Source organism: Rhyacophila brunnea, unplaced genomic scaffold, assembly GCF_057557595.1.
Source record: "Rhyacophila brunnea isolate RB1 unplaced genomic scaffold, BYU_Rbru_1.0 scaffold_14, whole genome shotgun sequence".
In the NCBI taxonomy this organism is placed as follows: domain Eukaryota; kingdom Metazoa; phylum Arthropoda; class Insecta; order Trichoptera; family Rhyacophilidae; genus Rhyacophila; species Rhyacophila brunnea.
The window spans coordinates 20149264-20174448 of record NW_028232796.1 but is presented as its reverse complement, the minus strand read 5'-3'; the positions used below and the strand labels follow the sequence as shown (position 1 = coordinate 20174448).

The window sequence follows — 25185 nt, the reverse complement described above, 5'->3', positions numbered from 1 at the left end:
TACATGATCATTATAAATACATCATCTTCATCATTGAAATTACATCCCAATTAAAATTATGACTGTTTTCAAGATGCGTATTCACTCTTTTATAGCTTTAGTAAGTTCCGTTTTATGTGTCACTTCTAACAAAATCCAACCACCATCAGTTTTGATCTCCCAACCCTTCTTTTTCTGTTGGTATATTGAAAAAGAGCCATTTGTGTGGTTGGTTGTCTTCCATTATTGAATCATACCTTCATGTGTAAGATTGCGGAAGGATAATTACACAGCACGTATATTTATACTACTTTTATTGTTACAAGTCATGTTCCTCGCATATAACCCCAAAGACCATCCTCAGTATCTTTCTTTCAGATGTATTCCTCCCGTCATTTTTATTAAACTAAAAAAATAAAATGGATTATTTTTTCTAAGTAATATTAATTATTTTTAGTGGTAGCAATGTGCATTTTTTTCAAGAATCATTTTCAGTTTCTGATTTTATATAAGTACTGAAAAAATATATAAACCATAGCTTTCCTTGCCTTTACTTACGATGTTAAAATAATACCTCAATTAATAGAGAGTAGATGTTCATTTAAACGTAAAATTTACAATCGCACCCCTCTGCATAAAACATGTCCAGGCGAACCATTCAATTTGTAATACGAAACTGGTTATTCCGTTTCCACGTCAGGCGTCATCAGGCACCGGGCGTCTTGTTGCAGCTTCGCGCGTGTGACCCGCCAATCATATCGCCTGCGATTGCCTCCCACTTGTGCAGATCCTGTCGTGTCAAATTAATATTATTTTATCTGCAGTGCTATATATTTTTTATTTGATCCAGAGGCGTCGAGTGCCTTTCCTGTAATATTTATAAATTTATTGTAAACGTACGGATTAGGACGAAAATTATTATATTTATAATTAAATCTTCTTACTTGTCATCACTATCATGACTGGTGATTCCAATCCCGGGATCCTGAGCTATTTTCGATACATATGAATCCCGAGATTGATAAAAATAATCCCGAAACTTTCGAGATTGACTTTTTTATCAATTTTTATGGAAAATAAAATAAAAAAGAAAATATAACAAAAAAATACTTTTAATTTTAAAAACTACATTACAAATAAACTGAGTTTGAATGAAGTTTGATTTATACCCATGTGTAAGTTGCCGATTTAATTTATTTTTTCACATATTTATGTGAAAATGAGAAAGGTTGGAAAAAACAATGCTTTGCACTATTAACAAAGTAATTCTACCATGATATCATATGTTTTACGAGAGTTTCATATTTGGCTGACTAATTAGATTTATGAAGCTGAAAGGCCATACGTATACGATGATTTGCTTTACTATTTTAAATCTCGCTAACCCATTCGTTAAGTCTTTACTATCAGAAACAGCAATCTCATATTAAATTCACAATATTATTTACTCCATTAAACTTATGTATTTCCAAGATTGAACGTATAAAATATTAACAATAAATGTCTTAAATAGTATAAATTATACTAGATTTATTTTTGATCGATTTTATCAATGTTATTTGTAAATATAAAAATTGTATATTAACAATGGAAAAAATACCAATACCGGGATTATCAAATTGTAATCCCGAAATCCCGGGATCAGAATTTTAGATGGGGATTGGATTCTCTAATCATGACTGAGCTAATAATAAATAATAATGAATATACTCTTTGAAGCTATCTGGGTTTCGGGAATAGTGCAACCGAATGATTGCATAATACGACGTAGTTATAATATATGGAAGACAGTATTAACCACTAACAATATATTTTTTTTAATATGAACTAGCATTGAATAATAAATAGCCTATATCTACTCAATAATATAAAAATTAAAGCTAAAACCCGCAACGCGTTCTGTTACAAAATTGTGTCACGTTTTTACGCTTATTCGTATATTTAGAGACTTGACATTCGGTACAAAAATACGGTTACATGTAAGTTGTACGCATGCAGTTCATTGTGGGACACTTATTCGTGCGCCGAAGTACGTGAAACATGAGTTCGTATAACATTTTATCAAATGACCAGTTCTTTATTGAACATTTCACCATGGAATACATTTGTACATATCTTAAGAAATGCGGCGATAGTTTGCAAATAGTATTGTTCCAATTAGGTTAACCTTAACCTAACCTAACCTAACCTTACCTAACCTAATCCAGTAAAGACATCTCATAAAATTCGCCACATGTTGTAGCATACGTACAAATATACTCCACGGTGAAATGTTCCAAGAAGAACTCATCATTTGATTAATAATGTTACACGAACTCATGTTTCACGTACTGCGGCGCACGAATAAGTGTCCTGCGGTGAACTGTTTACGTAAAAATTTTCAGAGACGCACAAATACGGCTAAAATTCATTATTTTAAAATTTGGTGGCGATCCAGTACTCAAAACTCAAAGCTGTCTCCATACAAAGTTCTTTAAAAAACTTAATTTTGTTAATGATTCTATCGATCTTAAATATTCACCAATATTTACCTGTATGTAGTGCTAATTAACTAAATAGGAGTTTTTGCATAGATAATAAATATTACACCCACGGTGACCGCGCAGTTTAAGCGTTGGAATATCACGCCGTGGGTCCCATGTTCGAATCCTGGGTCTGGCAAGTACACAATATATTGTTTTTCAATTTCAGTCTGTCAGGGTATAGACCTAATAGGTTGAGCAAGTGGCTGACATCCATTTCTCGTTAGGTTAAGGTAAGGTAAGGTTAGGATCGGACATGGTCGAAAGAAAGAAGAAGAAAGAAAGATGAATAAATAGTATACTATATGATATTCGTATAAAATGGCGGGAATATTACATTTATAGTATTTGAGATGAAGGTGTCCGAAATGACCGCTATGTCGTCACAATCATAATACTATAAGAGTGTAAGTTGTATTATAGATATTATTATAGATATATAAAAATATGACTTATTAGTTATGATAAAAATAGTGCATAATATAATATTTGTATTCCGTATGATTTAGTAGGTACTCCACTGCTATTATAATCCTCCCCCTTCAAATGTATGCTCACTCATATACTAATTTATGAACGGAAATATGATCGTATTAGAGACAGATGGCCATCCTTACTGTTGACAAAATTAGAGTAGTTAATATATTTTTAACTTCATTTTATGAACGTATTTCGTTCCGTGCGATACTTTTAAAATACTTCCACAATGAAAATCATTTTCATAAGTAATATTTCATGTATAATTTATTTAGTTATGATCGTCTTATTGTGTATTTTCAATGTGATATGGTGCTAAGATCTAGTGGGTTAGCGGTAGACGAGTTGCTAACAAATATTCCCAGTAAAATGTCTGTTAATTTAATCTCTACTATGTGTAGGCTTATATACTCCATCTATGGTAATTTTCTTGTTGGTCTATCTCTATGATTAAATAATGTATATTTAGATTTTTGCAAATAGTTTTGCGTGATGTTATCGACTTTTTGAAGTTGTACCTTATCTCCATTATGTATGTGAGTATAATGAACTAACTGAGACCAACTCGCGTAAATATTGTTATAAAACTTTGACATAAATTATTGGACTAATTTTTATTGGACTAAAGAACATCTGGAAAATCATGAAGCTGTTAGTCTATACTACTTTCGTATTTCAATAATTTGGGAAAATTTCAGAAATATGTAAATCTACTGGAAAAAATCACCAAATTAAATACGAATTCATATCTGTAGCCTCCGAACCCACATTCATAAGTAATGCATTTTAATGATTAAGCTAGTAGATATACTATGATTGGGCCAATTATGGTCGCTTTCATCCCTCCTACCTCAAATCCCTAGTTATTGTCGCAAGTCCAGGTGACTAGCAGTTTCAAGTCATCAGTCGACCGTGATTGAATAACAGGCAGTTACCGCAAGACAACGGGCGCGTGTAGGCTAGTTACAGCTAGACCATCGTTGAACGAGTAATTTCAAGTATACAGACTGATTCAAAAAGTTAAGTGTAGACAGTGCAACTGTCGTGGAAACTATAATTATTCTATTCAAGTCTCCATGCAAATCCGTTAATCAAACCATTTCCGTTTTGCCGGAACAGGTGTCTCCTTGTTTATCAAATCATTCATCAAAAGTATACCATGCAAGTGCCTACTAGGACGTAAGGGCATGTACCAGGAACCAGCTTCAGCCAGATAGCTGAACATCAATAAGATCAGTGCGCCTGAAGTAACTCCCGTGTAACCGCCTCCCCCCCAGCAACCACACTATTAAAAACAATATAAGTATAAAGTAAATTACCGTTTTCGATTATAAATCTATAGATTATTGTGTACCGACGGTTTCCAATACTAACAACATAACATCTACGCCGTGTCGTCTTACAGTAACGATTCCCCTCATAGTGGATACGGCATAGTCCAATGCACAAGGCATTGGTTTCTCATATGAAGGTTCTGGGTTCGATTCACGGCTGCATCACAGTATTTCTTTATAATTTGGTGTTTCTATAGGTAAGTGTTTTAATTACTTGACTACTGTAATTCGACCTCGTTGCTTCGTGTAGTGTTAAAATTTAAAATGCAAAAAGTCAGAATGAGATAGTGAGTGATAGTCTTTCATTTCTGTATCAAATATATATTCAAAAAGACACGCTAAGCGAGCTCGTATATCTAAACTCGTCTCGTCTACAATATTTTGAATACGTCGATGTGACATCATCGTTATTTACAAAACACACGTAGCCAAATGGAGCTCCGCACATTGGTGGAGTGCTATTTATTAGTTTGAAAAAAAAACATGTAATGTTGCTAGCAACAAATTGCTGGCGTCTAGGGCTGCGAGTCAAAGCCGCCAGTATGCATACGCACACGTTACGAATTGGTCATCCCTGTACCGGCTCGCCGATCGCCGCATCTCATATATATCCACGTTTCGAGAGGTAACACGCAATTGTCGCTAGGCGCTTATGTGAGCGGTCTTCATAATATGCAACATCGGTGCGGCGTTTCTAAAAGGTTTGATTTATGGCTATGCGGCAGACGAGGCGAGTTTAGATGTACGGACCGGCTGACATCGTATCTCATACGCAGAAAGCTCTTGCGTATTAGAAAACGCTTCATTAGCATTAGTTTATGCACCATGTTAAGACATACGTATTTAATTATCAAAAATACACAATCAAATTTCAAAGCAAGAGAAAATATAAATAAAAGTCATAGTTTACATCAAGTGTCATTTATTTTATTTGTATTAATAGTTAAATTTTATATAGGAAAACGTTTTAATATTCACAGTAATGTTTATAACAGACTATAAAAAATAATACATCGAATTTATCACAAAACAATGATAACTATTTCGTTTCAGTTTTTTTTTTATTAAAAAAAGAGAATATAATTTGAGAGCATCGAATTTTTTGTGTGAAAGGTAACTTGTCACTGGTAAATATAAACAATCATTTTTGTGAACCATTTTAACAAGTAAAAAAAAATTGCACATATTTTTTAAGATGCATGACCAACTATGTTAAAATGAATTTTATTACTTACAGATAAATTGTGATGAAATTTTGGTAAAAAAAATTAAATAAAAATTTTATTTATATAAAAAGGTATCACTGTTTGTTAATATTTTTCGTATACTTATGTAAATATATTGTTGGAAAAAATGTTTAAATTAAAAAAAAAACTGAGTGGAATGATTTGATAATGGTCATTTACTTATATTAAAAATTTTCGTTGATAATTCGAAGGTATATATTTGTACAAGGAGTCGTTCAATTTACATGCTAAGTATTATTTACAAGACAGATTTAAAATATGTTTTTTTAATTCTAATAATAATATATACAAAATAAAACGTAACCATTATAATATTACAAGAATCGTAAAATTTATTTTGACCAGTTTGGTGAACTTGTCAACAATTGCTAGAACTATCTTTTTTTTAATATTTAGTTAAATTTCCATGATTGGAATCGATATGCATTAATGTTGTCCTTAATAGATATGTTTAAATTTGGAAACCCTTTGATAGATACACAGAGTGTGGTGAAAATTTTAAAATTAATTTTGACAGCTAGTGCATATTTGCTATAAAATATTGAAAATTAAATATTGAAATAAGTTAACATTAAATATAATAAAATATGTTTACTCTGAATGAAAAAAATATCTATTAATAGCATCCCATTAATTTTAACACATAATTTATTGTTAAATAATAAATTAATTGGTATTTTTAGTATCTAACCAAATATTATCATATTTTGATTTATAAACTGTTTAATTAAGAACACATTTTCTGAAAGTAACTTTTATGGATGAATTGAAAAAAAAATATTTAGATAAAACAAGTGTTTTGAAATTTAAAATTTTATAATAAAACTTCAAATAAATTACTAATGATTCAATTAGGTATAATCTATATAAAGTCAATTTTATTATTATCATGTGCATAAAGTTTTTAAAAGTTTGAATCAACTGATTGAGTATGTAAATGACAGCCTGAAAGAATTAATTTCAATATTCGTTTTTTAAAGAGTAATAAAACAATGACAAAAGAAATGACGTAGAATATTAATTCACTTCGTTTGGCCTATAATCACATAACATCGGTATAATAATCGTCAATGTATACTATGTTACAAATCACGAAACTTAAACAAATAATGGTTCTGATTTTTGTCCTTTTCACCGTATAACTAGATGGTATCAGAATCACAAAGCCACGAAAGGGAGGCTGTGCTGGTGTTACTTGGATGAAGTGATGAGGGGACTCCCAGGATATCCTTGCGACGAGCAGGTAGGCAGAGCGAACGGGTTCATTGTGGAGAATGGTGACGATACTATACTTCCCATTCCTGTGAAGACGAAAAGGAATACAATGAAAAATGCTTATCGATATAAATCTCTAATTTCAGAATATATTTTAATTACTTAGAATTATTATTGTTTAAAATCGTTTTAGGTAATAACACTAAATATTGAAATTACACATAATAATATAATATGTGAAATAATTAAAAAAACTGAGAAGAAAAATTCCGTGAAATACTCTTTCTGAATTATGCGTTGTTTAAAATAAAATGTATTAATTTATTGCCAATTTTTAGCTGTATACTGATTTATAATTATTAAAGAAATCAGAAGCATTCGTTATTTGTTCTACAAGGCTTTATACCATACCGTTAGTAATTAAATTATTTCATAAATCAACATATTTTACATAGGTACGTGAGGGTGAATTTATAATTTCTTAAAATAAGTTGTGTTTTTCATATAAGCTAAATTATTCTCAGAGTTTCCACTACAATCTTTAGTTTTATACTGTGTATTATTCAATTTATGTTTTTTTAACTATTTATAAATAATAAATAGCTAAATGGACAAAAATGTATTGAAAAATTGCAACATAATAATGTATTTTAAATAATTATAATTATATTATTGTATCCATTATATTTTGTTATGCAAAGACATATATATAATATATATATTAATATACAGTGGCAAGGGGTGGACATTGGCTATTATAATTCGTCATAAATAGTGGACACTTCACTTTATCAGTCATCCTTATTTGTTTGAATTGTACTAAGAATACAATTTGCAGATGGTGCTCTTTGGTTTATAAAATTTAATTGAACTCTGCCTAAATCAAACCATAATAGTATATATTATGCTATCGGCGATAATATGACAAAAATAGTGCATACTTTTTCAGTCGTACTTGTTTGTTTACGTTGAATTAGGAATATATAATATTACAGATGGTATTGGTTAGTTTTTTTAAATTCATTAAGCCCTGTATATAATACCAAACTGTAATCGATGAATGTGTAAACCACACACAATGGCATAATTTATATATATTTTTTTAGACAAACGAATATTTTTTGACTATTTTATAACAACGTTTGTCCGGTACAAATCTTGCAATCAATTTTTAACTAACTTTCCGACTAGCTAGACATTTGAAACTTTTAGAATTTATCAGAACACGATGCCAATGCATTTTTTTAATACTTTTAGCCATCTTTAAGCAGAATTGGATTCATTTTCAGTTAATTCTGTTTTGTATGGAAAGTTATTTCGAAAAGACTGTTATTGGTTGCTAAAGAGGTGGTCCTAGCAACTAAATAATTAATATATACGTACATTAATATGGAAATCGAATTGAAATGTCAAAATGACATTTCAGTATTCTATATTATTTGTTTGTTTTTTATTTACTTCATATCAAGTACAAGTTTGAGCATATTGAGCATAATAATTAAACAGAAAATTTAAAAACGTTTATTTTTTATACTATGGTTTGGATTAATAAGGGTTTAATTGACATTTAAAAACTAACAAACACTATATTCACATTGTAGCCTTAATTCCTTGAAAACAACATATGTTTGACTGACAAAATATACTGTGCACTAGAATTTTATATCGGATATTAATAACCTACCTCCACCCTTCGCGACTTTTATTATATAAATAAAAATAATTTAAAATTAAGTGACTAAATTAATAAAAAATATTCAATTAACAAATTAAATGTGCATTGCAAAAAAAGGCAAATTAGAAAATAAATAAAATTGAAAACCAAATAAAAATAAAATAAAACTAACACTGCACCGCAAGATGTTGGCAGTTCGCCAGGTTCCTGTAAGGCGGTGACCCATGGCGGACTGGAAGGAAAGCACTTTTGTCCTTTCCGCTCTTGTATGGGGGCGGTCCTCCGGCTGGCATTTGGTTTAGCGACTGACCGTAGTTGCAATACGACTCTCCGTACGGTGAGTGTGTGACTGAGGTGCGAAAAAAGAAAGAAAAAGCGTAAAGCAACGGAAAATAAAGTGAAAACCAAGAAGAAAAATAATTAAAATATTCACATTTTTTTATATTTTAATATTATTTCTCAGAAATGACAATATTTTATTTATATTAGTCAATAGTCAATAAATACGAAAAAATAATAGCAGGCAAGTTAACGAATATTTAAATACTTATCTATTTTGAAATCGTCGCTAATTTTCTACAAACACGTATTTCAATTTTTGTGAGTTTTGAGTTATTTGATGTAATGAATTCAGAATTTGAATACGCACATTTTCCACTAACACGTATCTCAAAACATACTTAACAACATAATAGATTTAAACAACAACAAAAACTCGTACCACAATAAAAGACTTTTAGAAATATTATAAACTCGTATCTTGAGTTAGGTACGCGTTTGTAAGTGTACAGAGTACTGAACTTCGACAGATGATTGTACTGAAGCTCTTTCTCGTAAGTCAATATACGTGTTTGCTGCAGTAATATTCATAGTAAAGTTTTAACGCATTCTCTTATCTCCGATAATATGACTGATCGGTCGAAAGTATAGTGCGATAAATTGAAGAAACAACATTTTTTTCATGAAAATATGTGTAACTATACTAAACGAATATTTCATAGAAGAAAATTTATTTCTAAATTAAAAACTGAGAGAATAAAGTTGTGATTTGCCTCTCCTAAAAAGTTGTGTTTTTTGAGATACGTGTTTGTAAAAAATTACAGACGAAATGTAACATTTTTTATTCACCCACCATTATTTTTTTCAAAAATATTGACATAGTAAACATTCAAATTATGTAATATCACCAATAAATGATAATTAACTTGAAATAATTTTGTGTAACTTTTGTATTATAGTAAGAATAATAATTAAAATAAAATGTAGGTATCAATTCTTGAAGGTTCATTAAAAACTTAAAGATCAAAATTTATAAAAAAGGGCTTGATTTTTAAAATATTAGTAAATGCCAGTTTCTACTTATATTGAACATATTCTAAGAATATTTATTAATTTAAATATTTCAATTTATAGATAATAAATAACTTTAATGCATGTTGTCTAATAAGTAGGTACCTACATGGTTACTTCATCCATACAAAGAAAACTACCACTGTCTGATAAAAAAGCGATTAGTATATTTCGATATATTACGACTTTGCTATTTTTTTAACACCATAATATTGATTAAATATGAGTATGTTGTATTTATTTACTGAAATTTGATATTGATATGGTAATACTACATTGAACTACTTCGAAATGAATTATGTGTTGTCGATTGGTACTCACTGGATGACGTGTTGAAGATATTCGGCGCCGCTGAGACTTGACAGAGTTGTGACGGTGGCCCGTACCCGTTGAGGGTTGCAGAGTGAGGTGTGGAAGCGCTGGAACAGTACCCTCCTCCTCCCCCGCCGCCCCCACCACGAGGGGACGCGCTCCCGCTCTGTCCTCGGCCGTACTCTTCTAAAAGAAAAAACCTGACGGTCAGAGAGAGAAGCGTTTTAGTCCGGCTTGTCAGAAGGTAAATGAAAATTTGTTGGAAAAGTCATGCAATCGAAAAAAAAGTAAACATTGAAAAGTAGATTATTAAGCAAGCAAATGACAAGTACGAAATTATACTAAATGATGTCTTTCCTATTTATATTGTAATAGTAAGATATAATTTTGTATTTACTATTAGATGCAGCTGATGGCTTGACATTAAAATTGTTGAAACATTTAAAAAATAAATAGGTATAGTCCTATTAAAAAAGGAGCCTCCTGAACCCAATATGTTTAAAGGTTCTTAGCGTTCAGCCGTTCTATTTCCATTTCTAACTCTGCTTTATATTTATATTTAATCCGTACATCGTATCCATTCGAGAGTATGAACTTAATAGATTGACCAAGTGGCCAACATTTTTTTTATCGTAAATAGAAAAAAAAATCAACACAACCTCCAAGCACTGGATGCCTATATTATGATCCTCTTAGGATCAAACATGTATGTGCATACATCCTTATATATATTTTAAAACAAACATGTGGAATATTGAATGGCTCGGATGATGATAAAAATATAATAAACACATACCGATAAGACACCCTGAATTATTTCGTATGACTTATTCAACAGTTTTATTTATCTATGGTGTCATATTATGTGGAATTCATATTATTTATAGAAATTTTCAAAGAAAATGTTTACCACATAAATTTCTAATTGACATTAATTGTCGGGTCAATCCACCCCTGTTTATTATACTATTTAGTATGGTACATAATATAAATAATATAAAACCTGTTTTAAAACCATAATCATTTAGTAACGTTTGTTATATTGAATGTGTATTCTACTTCCCCGGCCATATCTTTATAAAAAGTAAACAATATTGTAAATTTTGTTATTCAATGTTGGCAATATGAAGTTAATTATGATGGTTAGGTCATTTCACTGTCAGTAAAAATACGGTAACTAAGTGCCTCGAATTGGGTAAAGAATATTATTAAAAAGAAATAAATATATTCTATTATCATCATGTGTTATATAATTTAGAAAATATATTGTATATATTCATAAAAAACACATGCAGATAAATAGATGATAACCCATTCGCACAATATAAAGCTCATAAATTACACAATACAGACGAAAAATCGAATTGTTTGAAAAAACTGTACATGATTGTATTATGTTCATGAAGAATCATTTTTTTTATAAATAAATAAAATTCAAAAAATTTGTAAGCTACTGTAATTATTGCAAAAGTAATATTTTTATTTAAATAACATATTTTTTGAATATGTTGATTAACTCATGCAAGTGTTTTTATATATATTTTTTTTAAATAAATGGTAATTATATTATCTACTATAAACACAGTATACATAATATAGGTCTAAATTAATTACCATCTGTCCACTGGGCAGCCGCAGAGTCTTGAACGCTGACTGCCAACTGCCCAGCATACGAATTGAATCCTGAAGGCATTCCTCCACCAGGTGGAGATCTTGGTGCTCCTAATCCGAGCTGATTGTTTCGAGGCATAGAGTATAAGGCTTCCGCTAAGTCTGCTGCGCGTTTTAGAATGATTTCCTAGAGAAAAAAAAAGACATTAAAATATTACCTCTAGTGATTAGATCTCTTGACACAGGTATTTAAAAACAGAATTTCGAATTTAATGGTAAAATAAAACCAATTAAAATGTCTCTAATATTTTAATCAAAAATATATAAGTAGAAGTATATAATATATACAAACCTTTGGTAACTTTTCTGGATCTCCCGGATGTCTGGGTATAAGTTTTTGAAGTCTCTGGAATCCATAGTCTATCGTTGGTTCATTGAGCGCTGCTGAGCGTAAAATAATGAACATACATTTAAAATTTGATGCATTTTTACAATATAAAATATAGTGTAGATACTCAGAACATCAAGAACAACTTAACTTTAACAAACTCTTTTTTATATATTTTTTAAAATACAGGTATTAATTAAAGTTGTTCATTATACAATTAGTATAATATAATCTAATAGACAACTATGTTTTTTTTTAATTTTCATAAATAATATAATATGTATTCACAACAAAATACCAAAAGTATCACTTGAGCTTATATACTGCATCGGACGTAAAATACGAAATAAACTAAAAGTCACGAACGTATCATTATGAGAGAATTTTTTAATAATTACAAGATAAAAAGAACTTTTTATATACCACGTTTTTAAAGTTTCTGTTGAATCATATAAACTTGACAATTCTATGTATTAATAATTTAGGACAAATAAGGCAATTGTCAACAAATCATTTTTTTTTTGCTATTTTGCAACAAACAAACAAATATAGAATACTGAAATGTCATTTTGGTTTCCATATTAACGCACGAATATATTAATAACTTAGTTGCTAAGACCACCCCCTTAGCAACCAATAATAGTAGATTGGATTACGGATTTTTTTCCGAAATAACTTTTCATAAAAAACAGAATTAACTGAAATTGAATTCAATTCTACTTAAATATAGCTAAAAGTATTAAAAGAACGCATTGGCATCGTGTTCTGATATATTCTAAAAGTTTCAAATGTCAAAGTTAGTTAAAAATCGATTCCAAGATTTGTACTGGATAAACAACCACCGGACAAACAAGAATACGAGCTAAGAAAATTTGCATCATTTTGCCATATAATTTTGCATGATTTTAAAGTTATGTTACTAAAATTATCATTTAAATTATAGGTATATACAATTAGGTATGTAGGTATTTGTTATACTTATTTTATTTTATTTTTATTCACCATTCATAAAGCATTAGCAATAAAGAACATGATACTGATAAATAATTGTTACAAACATTTACTTGGTGACATATTTCATGATAATGATTAACATAGATTGCTTAACATTTATTTGATTGTATTTCGGGTTTTACCGCATGGTCACGAATAATAATAAGTACAATATAAATGAGTATATTTTTTAAATGTGTGAATCTTTTATTTGACCAATTTTTAGATGTTCTTTGGCATCAACAGATCCAATTAATATCTTTTGCGACAAGCGATAAAATAAAATGAAAAAAAATGATGTCCGAACGTGTTCAAATATTGCCATTAGACAGACAGTACAACAATGATTAAAGTGTTTTGTTCGATATATACTTACAGACGTAGACGAATCGTCCGGGCGCTCCTTTGCAGAACTGTTTGCTCTTGTAAGAGAGAGTGACTTCCACGACGCCGGGGATGTGTCGCGGGGGGGTTTGCACTCTTATTGCGTGGGACGTTATGAGCTGCGGAATGGAATTACTCGATAAAACACACGTAGAGAACGTAATACGTAAACTCATGACAACAAAAGTATAATTGAAAGCTGAGGATTGATATGATCAAAATGCATAAGTTACAAAGTTTAGTCAAGCTTTAAAGTTAAATATATCATTATAAATTCTTATTTTTATGGGGTTTTTTATAGCATAATAATATTAATATACACCCATTGTAGCCGCGCGGCTTAATCGTTGGACTATCACGCCGTGGGTCTCAAGTTCAAATCCTGGGTCTGGCAATTACACAGATTGTTTTTCAATTGTGTCTGTCAGGGTATGGACCTAATAGGTTGAGCAAGTGGCTGACGTCCATTTCTCGTAAAAAACAAAATCTGTTAATACAAACCTCTAATATGTGGAGGCTCATATGATCATATCAGGATCGGACATGATCGAAAGAAGAATATTAATATACTATGATTGTAGTATTAATACACCTTTATAATTAAAAAAAAACTTATTTTATACAGTTTAAAAAAATAATAGCATTTTATATAGTACCACATTGGCTCCAAAGATGTTAGAAATTTATTTTAAATCAACATTATTTTTTTTTACGAAGAATGGTTGTTAGCCATTATTTGCCCAACCCATTGAGCCCTTGCGCTAAATCAAACACACATTGAAAAACACAACAGCCACGATTCTAATTTACCATTTTATTTAATTACAGAAATGGTTGACATCATTGGACGGAATTTTAGAACACCGTCAGTAACTCAGTAACCCAATAAGTCCATTTGGTTAGTATTTTAATTGTTAGATCACTCGTCTGGCAAGCGTCAAACGTGTATTTTAATCCTAAAAATACTTCATTCTTAGTTTAATTTACCAAAAAAAAAAAAATTTAAGTAAGAGATGTTTACAGTAAAATCCGTTTTGATAAAACATTATTTTAAACGTCACGAATTAAGAATTACATAGATTATTTACCTCACTCCAAACTAGCATGGTGCCAAAGACAACTTGAAGACCATCGAAAAAATTGTCTCCGACGATTATAACTGTCGATCCTCCTGACGTCCAGCCTTCGCTCGGAGAAATCGCTTTGATACACGGAGTAGCCACAGGAAGAGGTGGATATAGACCTGCTGCAAAGGAAATGATGTCGTTGTTATCATAATACTTATTTATGATTAACTAAGATACTAACGTGCGTATATTATAACCAAATAGTTTAAATTACACAACAAAAGACAACATATAATATATATATAATATATTATTAGTTGTATAATATAATCAAAGTAGAACTATCCATAATTTAATATGACGTATCAATTAATGAATTTTGACCAATTATAATAATATCTATTTGAAATATATTATATCTCGTTAAACTACTGAGTTATTAAAGCATATAACACTTTTTTCATACTAAGCTCTAATAATTTATTACTGCTGATAGTTCTATCTTTGATTTTATACAACGCTTATATCGATTTGAATACAACAAATTCCATTCTGTCAGTATTTTTGTTAAAATCATTTGGCAAAGATAATATTTTACAAATACAATTTATTCGATTTTTCAGGATAGATAGGAAAATCGATTCTTTGGATAATCCTGTTTATCCAAAACATCAATGAAAATGTGAAATGCTACGTAAGTATCATAATATTCATATTTACCTAATTTCCCTGCATATTATGTTCAACGTTTATAATATATTATGGGGTCACTGCCATGTTAGTAAGTCGACAATTTAGGTATTTTGATTTAACAACGGATTGTGTATATATATAAATGTGTATGCTAGAAAAAAATTCAAGGTAATCCGATATATAGAATATGCAAATAAAGCACAAAGAAATCAGTATTATGCCTGATTTTAGACAGCATATCAAACTTAAAATTGCAATTACTCCATAACATGATTTCGAGACTTTGGCAACTTTTGGCAATAACCCCACGATATTAAACTCACGACGACAAAAAAACAAGCTGTCCATAAAAATATATTATAATAATAAGCTCAGTTGTTTGCGTGCATATTTTTTAAAAAGTAAATTTATCTACATTTATTATTTATGTGAATTCGATCATTCAACGAGTATGATCATTTAGGGATTGCAATACCGAATGAAAATGTCAATACCGGTTTTTCGGTATTTATTATTGAATAACGGTATTAATACCGGTATTTCTTAAAAAATAAAAACAAAAATAGGTGCTTATCAATAAAAATATAGCTATTAAAATCTTTTAAAAATATAATTTTTAGCAAAATCCTACATACCTACATTTATTATGTTGACATTTAAAAATATGCATTGATCATAATTGTAGAACTAGTGATTTTTTTACAAATTAAGTATTTGAATATATTGATAATTTTAACAAAAGCCCTCAGAAGTTTATCAAGTGCAAATAATAAGTCAGGCGCAGGAAAAACTTCTTAAATTCAAAGCTTGTACAGTCATCAATAATAATTATAGAATAATTGAACATTTTTGTCACGGATGTTTTCTTTTTCGAAATAATATTATGATAATTCATCGCGACAACTACTTATATAAATATATTTGATAAAATTTGTTTTATTATTTGTTCATCTCTGTTGGATTCAATCAATATATTTGCATTTTAGCACATAACTTATAATTCATTTTCAAAAACGTAAACGAGTGTGCTTTCTTAATACCGAAAATTCCGGTATTTTGGATTTTTAAAACCGGTATTTTGGTCTTGATAAATACTAGAATACCGGTATTGCAATCCCTATGATCATTATCATCGGTGATTTTCTTTGACACAAGTGATTTGTTAGAAAATCTTAAATGCGGCCTCTAAATAATTCAAGTCAGTCGTAAAGATACAAACTTATATTAAAATCCAAAAGATGTTAGTCTAATTATTTATACAAAATAAAAATAATAAATTGTTTCAATGTATGGGTCCCAAGCTGAGTCGATGAGTTGGGCATGTACCCTACTAAACGCGCCTCCGATCATACTACTCGTATTTTTTGCAAGCAGCAGAGCAAACATCAAGTGTATAATATTTAAATGATTTTGCGAAATCACTTTGTTAAATGTATATTGTTATAATGGTCAATATAGATTCTACAGTTTATCCATAATAGAGCATATGATGCTATGTTGGTGATTACTGCACGGTTTTTCTGATTATTATTTTTAAATGTACCTACCTAATGTATCTAATATTAAATACAAGACTATAATATATAGTTATTAAGCATTGTGAATGGTTGTTTTTTGTATTTGATTTTTGTTAGGATCATTTGGTCATGACAGGGGCGGCTCTACCTTAGGGGTTCGTAGGGACCATCCCCACAATCCAATCATGTCAAAAATATACGTCTGATATTTTTAATATTGAAAATAATATACCCACTTCATTATATTATTAAATTAACTGTTTAATTTATTTACGATTTTTATATACTTTTATATAATAGTATAAATTATAAAATAAGGCAATTATTGTAAATTATGTAATAAAATAATGATGGCAGTAATAAAATATGAAAACTACATGTATACATTAAGAAAACTAGTAAACGTATATTTTTCGTTGACCGGGATTATACAGTCTCATCCCGATGCCGCGGTACAAATTTTGTTCTACAAAGGATTCGAAAACATTCGCATTAGTATACGTATACTGTAATGTAAGTAACTTGGTACATAATGTATAATATGAGAAAGGCATATTTAATAATTAATGGCTAAACCCCACCACCTAAAAAGTCGTAGAGCCACCACTGGTCAAGATCTCCAATACCACATGTAACCAACTCGTATTAAAAATATTGCATTATATTTATGGAGTAACCAAAGTACAATATTTTCATATAGTGGCAGGTGGAACATATGATAATATATCACAACTTATATTTTATAGATTTATAATATATTACGATAAAGTTTGCCACCTCATTTCTAAAGGGAAAAAATCACTTTTCTAAATTATTCTCAGTTATTATATACGTAGATAATTTTGATTTATCTTCATTAGGTAGTGTCAAATATATTTTAATAATCGGATCATTTACTATCTGGAATTATAGTCTACCGTATACCGTGTCCGGAAACTTGTACGTATGCAGTTCGCTGTATCACACTTCACCGTGAAATGTTGTATCGGAAATATATGACAGTATATTAAAGACTGTCCAACCTCTTTGGGTCGTATAGTACTGATATCAAATTCATGTCTAAATATCAAACATGATTTTTGTCGGTTTAATATAATTTTGTATAATAATAATTTTGTATAATAATAATTTTGAAAATAACCGATATACTGGATTATTTGTTAGGTTAGGTTAGGTTTTCATTTTTGAATTCATGAATTTTGCTAAAATCAGCTATGAAAATTGAATTAATGTTCATATTGAATCTAATAAAATTAGAGACCGTATATTATACCGATAAAAAAGTTCATGGCGATCTGTGCCATGGTGAAATATTTTACGTACAATTTACATGTAACCGCCGTATACAATACGAAAATCGAATATATTTGTATTACATTTTCAATCACAATTTTATTAAAAATTAATAAATTGGAGTTGGACAGTATGGTACATTAAAACTGTACGAATGACTTATAAAAATTAACTGTTTATACTGATAAGTATACCTTTAATGATTAAGTTAAAACTGTTTTATTTGTTTTCTTATCGATTTTTTATTATATACCTAACACACAATTACGGCGTGTAAAAACCTGTCAAAATCTCCGTTTTAACAACCGTGTAATAAATTATTTAACTACGTGCGAACTAACAATAATTAATAATGAATACAGCGATGATATCAAAACAGTAGGCACTCCAGCTACTATCTCCAGTTAGCCGGTTTTGTTACCAAAGTGTCGGCTATTTGTACAACTAACGCTACCTCCATACTTCTGACAGAGCCTTGATATACGACCGCGACATGCCCAAATTATAAATAGAACCTTTTAAAGTAGGGGCAGCGAAACTACTTCCATCCTTTTCCGCCCTTAGTTTATTCCAGAGGCATTTACCGACGGAGGGAGAGGGATGGACTGAGAGTAAAAGTTATTGCCGAGCTCAAATCTCGCGAATAAAACGACACGGTAATAAAGATAGAGAGAGAAAGTGAATTAAACAAAGACGGGGAAAGATTAAAGTTGGATGTACTTATATCTATTTCTTGCACATTTGTACAACACTGAAGCGGGATGTGTACGGAGTTTTCTTTACATTTTTGGTGGATTAACACTTAAGCATTATCTACATATAAAAAATAATCTTATTATTTTATTAGGTACTTATTAATTATAATAGCACTATACCTAGTTTAGTATTTAGTAGTTTTCAGCCAACAAAATTATATATAGTTATGATGCAGGTTTGCTTAAACTGAAACTTATTTTACGTTTTAAGGTCGTTTCCACGAGCGCAAGTCAAACCTCATTATTTGTCAAAGTAGTGTAATGAAACATATTGTGATCTTCCAATGTGCTACATATATTTGATCTATTTACATTTGGAATGAATTTTGGATAAAATACTAATAATTTAAGTTATCATAGGTACCTTATATGGCTTTCAAAAACGAAAAAAAGTAAATGTAGAAAAAATAAATGAATACCAAATACGCATAGGATTTAAGAATCTCGGATTCTTACATACGTACGAGAACGTATTTTTTGCATTGATATTATCCTTTTGTCAATCTCGCATTCACCCTTTTTGATTATGCTTGACCTGAGATAAACATACATATTTGCTGACCACATTTGTGTATGTAATTAAATAATATATTGCTATTATAATCGGCTATTAATTAATATAAGTTTTGTCTAACCCAGTTGATATAATTTTGATCCGAGTTTACAAGTAAATATAGTAAGTCTAGTAAGTAAATTCTGAGTAAATGTTATAACAGAAAAGCCTAATTTTGCAAGTTCTTACGTCCAATGATCTTTGTTTTTACCCAGAGTTACAAGCAATTAATTAGAGCTCCATTTTATTTTCTCTCATAGTCTAGTATGTAAACATTACAAAAACGCAATTATGTTAAGTCTTGATCAACATGATAATATAGTTCTAAATCTCCCCCGATTCAGAGAAAACACTTTTGGAGATCTGAGAAAAAATATATCTGTTTAATAAATCATTCTATTTTTCTTTAATTTTATAATAAAGGATTCGAAAAATTACTTTTATTTAATGTTTTACTGATATAAGGGTTTCGCTACTGCACTTTAATGGTGTCTGACTATGATATTTAAAAATAAAAATACCATATTACAATATGTTTGCATTCATTAGACTTTAGAAGTTTAGTAAATTATCAATACTTTGCGGTGTAGATAATTAATAGTAGTCGTTTAAAATAATATTAACTTTACATTTATTTTTTGAATTATTTGATAATATTATTAGCTACGATTTACATCAGTGATAAACCCCATGTTTGACTGTATCTATAACTATATCTGCCACTATCTCAACCAAGACAATTTCTACGGCAGTAGTCACCCTCCTCCTCCGCGCAAACCTCCCTCTTATACCAACCACCCTTCGCCTACAAGCGATTTCCCCTCATTCCCGACCCCGACTTTTGTCTTCGAAGACTTCTTGCATACAAACGATATCTTAGGGCAATGATATTTCAACTTTTCACAATATGTATAGTTCGTCATGTAAACACACTATCCATATAAAATTATCAATATTATTTTGCGTATTTTTAAAAATATATGAAGTTAGGCGTACGCAGTAATAATAGTTATTAGTGTACGTCCTGAGTGGCAGCGTTCGGCGCAGCGTTGAGCGTTTTGCGCAACTCAAAAGTATAACCGTGTGTGAAAATGTTCGTAGACAATGTCTTTTTTTGGTTATACATTTATACGGTTATACGTTTGAGTTGCGCAAAACGCTCAACGCTGCGCCGAACGCTGGCACTGAGGCCTCACACTTAGGTTATGAAGGTCACAGGTTAAAATAATATAACTGGATTTCGCATACTAGATAAATTGTATGTATGTATTATTTAATATACGATATACTTACCTCTGATTATCACGTTAACGTTGTCAAAATATAAAGAAGTGGGTCAAGGGTTGAAAAATTTAAAAACATCATTATCGACTCAACTTTCAAAACTCAAATAGATTTTTTCAATTGATACTTTAGTAGAAATATTGGAGACATTCATAAATACACAGATGTAATATATGCATATATTTAATGGATATTTTTCAACATATTTTATACAAGGGATGTTATTATGACATGCGTTTGATACAATTTGGAAGTAACGACAAAAATTCCACGTCGCTATCAATTTGGCGTCTGTACATTAAGAAACATATTATTAAGTTTTATAAATATCATCAAAATTACACATATGTACTGTGACAATAGGACGTTGGGTACTAATTTTCTTACGTAATCAAAGCACATTTAATGGTAATTAAACATGGTTAAGGATTTGATTTTTAACTTACTGGCAGGGATCGATATTACAACATGCTCTCTCAGTCTGAAAAAAAACTAATCTCCGAGACTATCGATAGATTGAAACAGCACGTGGTTTTGAATCGTGTGCCATATTTTGCCATATTTATCCAACTGACTTTCTCTTAGGCATGTTTACATACTGCAGTCTACAATTTAGAAGAAATCTTCATTTAGCTACGTATTTTTTTCGACTTATACGAGGTATAAATGAGAACTCTGCCATTCTGGGCAGTGTTGACCTGTGTGTCCTTGATAACTATCTTAGAAATGGAGACCATCAGTTGTTTATTCTCCCAAGGTGCAGAAGCAACCTCCACTGGTAATGCTAATTAGGAGGGCGATAACTATGTTTAACGAAATTGCTTCGGGTGTTGATATATTCCACCTACGTGAGGATGAGAAAATACATCATTTTGAAACACATTTTTTCACTATTCGGGTTACTCTTCTTATTCCTTGACTTATGTCTGTATATGCGGATCGATACTCAATGGTCAAAAGCAGTTGACCAGGTAATTTTAATAGTATATGATTTAAAAAAATATATATAAATATATATTGAGTCGCTTAGAATCATAACTCACATATTCCAAAAATCAAGTTATAAATATATTATTATATTATCTGATTATATTGTAATATTTGAAGAAAATAGAGTATTTTATAATAAACTTGTTAAATTATTTAGTTAATATAAATAATTTTTGACTGTATCTGAAAAAAAATATCTGTGTTTACAGTTTATAAGACGCTGGGACAAAACATTATGTTGGGGTGAGGGTAGACTCCGCGCTAGCGCTGTTCTAGCACCGGAGCGGGGGGACAGCCGATATGAAAAAATAAGTTGTAACAGTTTTGCGTCGCGAGAGGGAATCGCGAATCGCTGCGCCAAGGTGAAAGTTGGGGCAGTGCATTTTTAACGTGCGTCTCTCTTATGTATACACAGGAAGTAGGTATCGGATCGGTGTTCGATACGAAACTTCTGGAAAGCGAAAAAAACATTCCATTATTGTTGAGATATGAACACTCACCTATGTGGAATATTTTGTTTGTGTTTGAATGGTGATACATTGTTTTGTTGCAATACTATGATTTTTTTTAATTTCCAACTTTCTTAAATAATTACAATGTCCAAAATATATAAAAATTTGGCATTAGTATAATATGTAGGCAGTAAAATAAGAACAGTAGTTAATAAAATAATTAGCATTTTTTTCAAATCGTTGGTTTGCTGTAGGGTTTCCAATCCCGGGAACCCGATCATTTTTCAATACCTATGAATCCCGGGATTGGTAAACATAATCCCGAAAGTTTCGGGATTGTGTTTTTTTTATCAATTTTATGGAAAATAAAATAAAAACGTAAATATAACAGAAAAAATACTTTTAATAACATACAAATACATTAGAAATAAACTGAGTTTGAATGAAGTTTGATTTATTACCTATGTGTTGCCAATTTATTATATTTTTTCACATAAATAAACAAACAATGCTTCGCACTTTCAACAAAGAGATTCCACCATGTTTTTTTTAATGCATTTGTCATTTTTTTATTTTAATTGAACTTGTCTTTGTTATCTTTTCATAAATAAATAAAACTGTTTTACTTTGACATTATCATTTATACATATAACAATATTATTTACTTCATTAAACCTATGTATTTCCAAGATTGAACGTACACAATATTAACAATAAATGTCTTAAATAGTATAAATTATACTAAATTTATTTTTGACCGATTTTATCAACGTTATTTGTATCTATAGGAATTTTATATTAATTATTGGACAAAATGCTAATCTCGGGATCGTCAAATCGTAATTCCGAAATCCCGGGATCAAGATTTCGGCTCGGGATTGGATTCACTAGTTTGCTGAATTAATAGTACGTACCTACTTTAACAAATATACATATAAGCACTTAATTCAGAGTATTATTTTAACAGATTTTTTTATCCATACAAAAAATGTATAGATATAATATGTAGCAATTGTTGCAAGTAATACCTATATTTTTTCATAGGTGCAGCAAACCTGCAATGGATGAGTGGTAATGTGCACGCTTATTAAGGCTATACTTCAGCTGAGGCATGGTCTAAAACGATCGTGACTAGGCGATGCGAGGATTGTGCAAATGACACGTGCCGAACGAAATATAATTTGTCATAAAAATTCAACATGCGTCCATTTAATGTTTATGTTATGTTTATTGTTATTTTTTATTTATTTTGTTTTTACTTTGTTGTTACTTTTTCAAGTACATACCTACGTAAAGTTTTTTAGTCATCTTTACACGACTTAAGAATATATTCCTCTGACGCCATGACAAAACAAATTGACGTGCTCACACTTCGACCGTTGGTCTCCGATTGGCGACGAGTGCAAAATTTCGTCGCACCTACTGTTGAAAATTATTTGCCGTTTCACTGATGTATGCTCTTAAGTAATATGTCTTGGATTCGAAACTCGCGCCTGATAAATTCAATGTTTATTTGAATGCGGAGGATGGATAAAGTTGTACGTATTTGGTCGTATAGCATTAAGTTAAATTCAGTCTAAATAATACTGTTAAGAATACAAGGGTACTAGATAAGTTAATTAGAAATAAAATCATATAAAATTAAAATTATTATTGAATATAATAAAATTGAAACACTGCTGTCTTCAATGATCCACAAAAACCGCGTCTTTTTATTCTCAATGCTATACGGCCATCTCTTTCCTATACAACAGCTCACGGTGAACTGTAATAAGGTGAAATCTAATGCGTACAATTTATATGTAACCGGACCTAATAGTTTCAGAAAGTGCCTAGCATTCAATTATATTAAAATAAGGCATCCAATATTCACATCGGATTCTAAAGCCAACGAAAATCTGATCGATGCGTTAGTAGACTAAGTTTGTTGTATGTGTACTCAAGTGTCTTTAAATTTATAAAATTAAATATTGATGAAAATAAAATTGAATAATAAATAATTATAAATAAGCAACCGCCCGTCATGGACGAGTGGAAGAATACCCAAGACTAAACCCATAGATCTTGGGTTTGAATACCATATCTGGAAGTGTTGTATAATATATAATAGATTGAATGAATGGTTAGGATTTATTCCTTTAAAAAATATTATTAAGAAGTCTCCTCGAGAGATGACAACGTTCTAATTATTGGTAAAATTATAGTGAATTTCTATACGATGTGTATAGAATTTACTATATATTTTTAATGATATTAATGATAATGATATACCAATTGATCCCGTAAAAATGTTAAGTTTTTCTTAAACTCTGACCTTTATGAATTTCATAGATTACCAAAATATAAAAAGGAATACTGGGAATAAAAATTGTTCCTTGAATATTTTTAATTGTTTTCTAAGCGGCTTACTTTTTTAAGTACCTACCTACTTCATATTATTATTTTTATATTAATTTGACGAGATATATTTAAAAAGAATGCTATTGTTTATAAAAGAATAAGGTCACGAATATTATGAAAAATTAGGAGGTTATATTATTTTTAGATTTTTTTTTTAAATTCTAAAATCTGAGGCATCTATATGTTGATTTATTATTAATACAAATCTAAAGAATATGATTAAAATATTTTATCAATAACACTAAGTCAACGAATCGAAACCGTTACCTTCATAGTAGTTGATAAAATTAAGGTATAAGTCATGCTAATTTTTAATCTATTGGTAGATAATATCTATATATTAATTATTATATATATATTATTATATTTTATCTTGACATTTTAATCGATAAATAAGGTGCCAAAAATAAAAGTGTTTTTGATTGTTTTTGAATAATTTCCATAAATAATTGACAGTAGGTAATTAACAAACCATTATAGTGATGATTTTTTTTTTATTTAAAACTGAATACACGTAAAGAGTGTTATATTGTTTATTATCAGGTGTTTGTACTTATTTACATAATATAAACGGCATGATATAATAAAAACGAGTAAGACATATTCGTTAGAAAATATTAAAACATAGTCCATAGAAAAATTGTAATAATAAAAAATGACTATTAAAATCAGCAGATAATAATTATGCAAAACA

At 29.9% G+C, this 25185-nt stretch overlaps 1 protein-coding gene across 1 annotated transcript in view; it reads right to left on the bottom strand.

Annotated features, from left to right (window-relative positions):
• Positions 1–6531: 6531 nt before the first annotated feature.
• The window catches only part of kn (EBF transcription factor knot), a 225956-nt gene continuing 207302 nt past the window's right edge, over positions 6532–25185 (bottom strand). The window contains exons 10-17 of the mRNA XM_085942363.1: positions 14576–14733; positions 13480–13606; positions 12075–12166; positions 11726–11909; positions 10121–10297; positions 8622–8798; positions 8459–8473; positions 6532–6860 (exon numbers count right to left, since the gene is read on the bottom strand). Of these exons, the coding sequence (XP_085798489.1) occupies positions 6751–6860; positions 8459–8473; positions 8622–8798; positions 10121–10297; positions 11726–11909; positions 12075–12166; positions 13480–13606; positions 14576–14733 (1040 nt within the window). The 3' untranslated portion in view covers positions 6532–6750. The remainder of the gene's footprint in view (positions 6861–8458; positions 8474–8621; positions 8799–10120; positions 10298–11725; positions 11910–12074; positions 12167–13479; positions 13607–14575; positions 14734–25185) is intronic.